The sequence below is a fragment of the Austrofundulus limnaeus genome, unplaced genomic scaffold (genome assembly GCF_001266775.1).
Source record: "Austrofundulus limnaeus strain Quisiro unplaced genomic scaffold, Austrofundulus_limnaeus-1.0 Scaffold512, whole genome shotgun sequence".
Taxonomy (NCBI): Eukaryota; Metazoa; Chordata; class Actinopteri; order Cyprinodontiformes; family Rivulidae; genus Austrofundulus; species Austrofundulus limnaeus.
In genome coordinates this window covers 55,756-61,391 of record NW_013952914.1, presented here as the reverse complement: position 1 = coordinate 61,391, position 5,636 = coordinate 55,756, and the positions used below count along the sequence as shown (strand labels likewise).

The following is a 5,636-nucleotide window of genomic DNA, read 5'->3' as shown; positions in this document are numbered from 1 at the left end:
TTACAGTTACAAAGAATATGACTGCTGAAGTTTAAAATCCAGATTATTAGCTTTAAAAAGAGACCAAGCTTGTGAATTTACTCTAAAGGGTTCAAAAGCAGTACTTCATTTAATTWGTGTACTTTTTAAGGTGTTTTRTGGTATTTTATGGCCGAAGGTTAACAGAAGTTTTGCTGAATTCCTTCTTACTTCTGCTGCTGTGTGATGATGACCAACATCAGGACGGCCACCAAGCAAAACGCTCCGAAGATCAGCAGAGCCGCCAGCGGAAATCTGGACACTGCTGGAAGAAAAGTGCAGAGAAACTCACCAAACATTCAGAAAATCACAGCTTAAAAACACGTGACCTGCAGCCGAAACAGCGAGCTAAAGCTACGTGTTTTGTCACTAAGATACAAAACCACTAAAGTTGATTCAGTTCTAGTTGTTTCATCCCAAAGTTTGATCAAAACTAAAAAAATAAGTTTCCAGAGTGAGCGCCGGACAACAGCCGAAGCTTGTTAAAGCTCAGTTTAAGTTAAAACAAATACAATCAGCAGAAGAAGCTAAGAGCTAAAATTAACAAAATGTTAGTTAAAAGCAGAAAAACCAGAAGCAAAAAGCTAAAATTAGTGAAACAGTAACTAAAGCCATCAAAACAGCATCTAAAAGTTAAAACTGGCAGATTATTAGCTAAAGGTTAAAACCAGAAAAACATTGGCTAAAAACTAAAACTACCAAAGAAACCAAAAAGACCAAACAGGAGGTGAAACCAGCACAATGTCTAACAATTTAAACCAGAAAATGGTAGCTAAATGCTAACATTTAAAAAGAAAAATAGTTATTAGAGAAGCTAAAACCAGCAAAATAACATAAATGTTAGCGAGATGCTAATTTTAGCTAAAAGTCTAAGTTTAAATTACCAAAACTGTTGCTAAAACGAGCAGAACACTATTAATAAAATAAAACAACCACATTAGTAGCTAACAACTAAAACCTGAAAAACAGTAGCTAACAGCTAAAATAAAAAAAAACAGTAGCTAAAAGCTAAAGTAGAATTCTAAAAGCACAGTCTTTCTAGGAATTTAAAACTTCTCCAATCATTCCACAAAGAAAAGTAAATAAAGTTAAATATTAAAGAAGCATAAAATCCTCGGCTGTTATGTTGTTCATCAGCTGAAGTAGTTTAACAGACAAACAGGAAAACAATGACGTCATTAAAACTATAACTGTGACTCAGCAAGAAAAAGATAAAGTTAAATCTAGTGTTTTATTATTCAGGTGTGACTCCTGTTGACCTTTGACCTTTCCTCAGTCAAAGCTCAGGTGAGTTTAAAGCTCAGGTGAGGTTAAAGCTCAGGTGAGGTCAAAGCTCAGGTGAGGTTACCTTTAGACGGGACGTGAATGAACACCGAGTCGCTGAACTCTCCAAACAATTTCCCTCCGAGCATTTTACACCGAACCCGGACCTGATAGTTCAGGTTGTTCTGGAGGCCGAACAGAGAGCGCTGAGTGCTCTTCACCAGGTCCATCTGTGGGGTAAACAAACAGGTAAACAAACAGGTAAACACACAGGTAAACAAACATGTAAACACACAGGTAAACAAACAGGTAAACACAGGTAAACACACAGGTAAACAAACAGGTAAACACACATGTAAACACACAGGTAAACACAGGTAAACAAACAGGTAAACACAGGTAAACACACAGGTAAACAAACAGGTAAACACACATGTAAACACACAGGTAAACACACAGGTAAACAAACAGGTAAACACACATGTAAACACACATGTAAACACACAGGTAAACACACAGGTAAACACATGTAAACACACAGGTAAACACATGTAAACACACAGGTAAACACATGTAAATACACAGGTAAACACACAGGTAAACACAGGTAAACACAGGTAAGCACACAGGTAAACACACAGGTAAACACACAGGTAAACACAGGTAAACACACAGGTAAACAAACAGGTAAACACACAGGTAAACAAAGCGCTGCAGGGTTTTAAGGTGAACAGAACCCACTGTTTCCCACTGGTCAGAGTCCTCGCTGCGGTACTGGACCTCGTACTGCAGAGCCATCCAGCCTGTCTCCACGTCGGCGGACCTCGGGGGTCTCCACCTCAACATGACGTCGAAGTGCGTCTTGGTCTGACTGGAGTTCAGCAGAGTCCAGTTTAAAGCCACAGGTGGGTCTGGTTGCACTGCAGAGCAGAAACATCAGCTTTCTGCTACAGCTCGTACTAAAAACAGCCGAACAACGACGGTAACACTCACCGATGTCGGACAGAACGAAGGAGAGCTGGTCGTAGAGGACCGTCTGGTCCTGGGACCGGAGCTGCAGGTTGTAGAAGGTCCAGACGGATGTGTAGTTCTCACTGAAGAAGCACTCGTTTGGTCTCTCTGTGCTGTAGTGGGGGCATTCGCTCCAGTTCTTCTGGGAGGAGGTGTGAGTTCTGCAGAACAMAGCAGACGTTCTCTGAACATCTGTCTAACACACACACAGGTTTGTATTTCTATCCTTATTAGGACCGTTCATTGACTTCCATTTATTTCCAGTCATTTCTACAGCCTAACCCTGACCACAAACCCTAAGGCCAACCTCACAGGCACCTACCTGACCCTAAAACTGAGGAAGACTCGTTAAATCTGAGATTTCTACAAAACAAACGGGACATTTGGGCCTAAAGGCAGCTGGAAAAGAACGGTTTAATGAATCGATCCTGAAAACAGCAGGATGCAACAATCAGTCGGCTGGTTTCAACTAACCTGACACTCAAAAATCAGACATTATCCTGGTCAGTGAATGCACCACAGCTGAGAAGCCAGCTCCTGCTAACAGCATCAGTCAGCAGAAATGATTATAAAATAACTGATGCTGCCTCTGATTTCTACACTAAACCCTGACGAGCTGTCAGACATTAAGGACGAGATCATCGACGTAAAACGTCACAAAAATCCAACCTGACGGCTTGAATCTCGCTGGGCTGCGACGGTTGGATTAAAACTGTAACAGAGTTCTCAGACCGTCTGAAAAGACTCGTGAAGGTYCTGCACGTTCTCCTACGAGTCACGTCCTGAAGGTGTTCAAAAATACGTCTGGACCTGATCTCAGTTCAGTTTCCACGAGTCAAAGAAGTCTGAKACTAAATTACAGCGAAACAACCTGTTGGATGCTCAGAGGAACCTGACTTTTATTGGTGAAAACGTATCTCTGACTGACAAGAGGGTCTTTGCAGTTTTGTGGGCAGAGATGGCTCTACTCATGATTGGTGGAGGTCTTGATGTGGGCGGGGACGGCTCTATTCTTGATTGGTGGAGGTCTTGATGTGGGCGGGGACAGCCCTACTCGTGATTGGCGGAGGTCTTGATGTGGGCGGGGACGGCCCTACTCGTGATTGGTGGAGGTCTTGATGTGGGCGGGGACGGCTCTATTCTTGATTGGTGGAGGTCTTGATGTGGGCGGGGACAGTCGTACTCGTGATTGGCAGAGGTCTTGATGTGGGCGGGGACAGTCATACTCGTGATTGGCAGAGGTCTTGATGTGGGCGGAGACGGTCCTACTCGTGGAGTAGCTTGGTCGAGTCGGGCAGGAAGCAACATGTTTTCTAAGATAATTTTAGTCATAACTTGAGGAAGGAAGGTGCTAGCTGCACGAAATTTGAACGTTGTACATGTGGAGGGACTTCAGTCTGAGCATCCCTAACCAGCCCATAAAAACATAGCCAAAAATCTGAATATGTATATTAGTCATAATTTGAGACAGGAAGAAGCTTGCCGTACGAAATTTAAGTCAAATTATGTTTACATTTTCACATAAAATTTTATTTGAGTCATTGTTTTGTTTTAAACTGTACCTAGACAGTCAATAAATCCTATTTTACTATTATTACTTCATCTTTTAAGTTGTCCCACAAGACATGTCAATCTGACCAATCACAGTTAGGGAAAACTCCACCCACATCAAAACCTCCACCAATCACAGGTAGGGCCGTCTCTGCCCACAAGACAACATGTACTGCAGCGACCCCCACTTGCTCTGACTGTTACCAACAGTCGGCGTCCAGCAGGAGACCAGAGCAACGTCTTCCTGGAGATTTTGCTACCAGGTTCTTGAAGATACCAGACTAGTTTTTAGTGCCTGAGTCAAAACTGAGACGCCTGATTCTCCAGAGAGATGTTCCAAAAAACTCAAAGTATCCCTATAATCWTTTCAACAAACAGATTTGGGTTCATGTTTGGTTATTGGAACTTTTTTAATCCCTTCCTGTAGCTTCAGTGATTCCAGCAGAAAGCCTGGACCGGACTTTGGTTTGTCAACACGGCTCCTCCGTGCGTCAGATAAGGGTTGAGTCAACAGGGCTGGTTTTCATCAGATCGGACCGGTTTTCACTCATCTGTTGGGTCAGAAACTACAAATCCACGAGGTCACCTTTTCTGTTTTCACACKTATCAAACCTGAACGTCGACTCTTTTGTTCAAAATGTTTTCCCCCTCTGGCTTCAAGCCCTCTTCCTGCAGCTGACCTTTCACCTCTGAGTCCCTTCAAAGTGCAGGAAAACTCTCATAAATCTGTTGTGGGGGGCCGGACCCGTCCCTTACATTCTGTTAAAGTAGAACAAGCGCAGCTGTCCCGGTGCCGAGAGGTTCTGGAAAGTCCCGGCGGTCCATCGGCAGTGGAAGGTCTCCAGGCTGGAGGAGACGCAGCTGGTCAGATGGGGGAAAACTGCAGGGACAGAAAAAAAAACCATGTAAATGTTCTGTGTTTTTGTGTTTGGAACGCAGGCGGCGCTCCAGCAGCTGGATCAGGAGTGAAACCCAACGCCGAGCGACCCGCCGGCGTTTTCCTGGAAGTCATTTAAGAGCTCGTCAGGAGAAATCTGCAGGGAGGGGAGCTCTGCGCCTCCGCTGTCGTGGAATAATCWGTTTTCTCTTTACTGAGAAACACTGCTGCTGCTGCACAAACTCAAACCAGATGACGAGTCTCTGCTGCTGCAACATGGAGCCTGAGCTGCAGTCTGACTGRAAACCTGACTTTCTGTTGACCATCAGACTCATGGAGAAACAGCTGACAGTAACATATAAAATGCTGAGTCAGCATTGTTACTGTAGCAGAAACACAAGTATCTAATCTCAGATTGAGATTAAAACTTGTTTTTCTTTAGATCAAACACTTTTCTTTCACGTTTTTCAACATGAAACTCGTTCCTCGTTTCAACCAATTATTTAACAAAACCTTCAGCTCATTCAATTCAAATCAACTTTATTTATAAAGTGCTTTAAAACAGCGGCTGCAGACACAAAGTGCTGTACATGAGGGGCCAAAAATAATAAAACAAATCAACACTGAAAACAAGCAAAGTATTTTCAGCAGTTTAGTGTTAGCTTCCACTAATTTAGTTTTTAGTGGTTTAGTGTTAGCTTCCACTAATTTAGTTTTTAGTGGTTTAGTGTTAGCTTCCACCAATTTAGTTTTTAGTGGTTTAGTGTTAGCTTCCACTAATTTAGTTTTTAGTGGTTTAGTGTTAGCTTCCACTAATTTAGTTTTTAGTGGTTTAGTGTTAGCTTCTGCTAATTTTGTTTTTATTGGTTTAGCATTAGCTTCTGCTAATTTAGTTTTTAGCAGTTTAGTGTTAGCT

The 5,636-nt window shown here is 42.7% G+C and overlaps 1 protein-coding gene across 1 annotated transcript in view; it reads right to left on the bottom strand.

The window, feature by feature from the left end:
- Positions 1-5,636, bottom strand: part of LOC106530359 (growth hormone receptor) — a gene marked incomplete at its 5' end in the record, with an annotated part of 16,816 nt that overhangs the window by 3,656 nt on the left and 7,524 nt on the right. Inside the window, 5 exon segments of the mRNA XM_014025955.1 lie at positions 190-283; positions 1,367-1,511; positions 2,023-2,201; positions 2,275-2,453; positions 4,600-4,723. Coding sequence (XP_013881409.1) covers positions 190-283; positions 1,367-1,511; positions 2,023-2,201; positions 2,275-2,453; positions 4,600-4,723 — 721 coding nt within the window.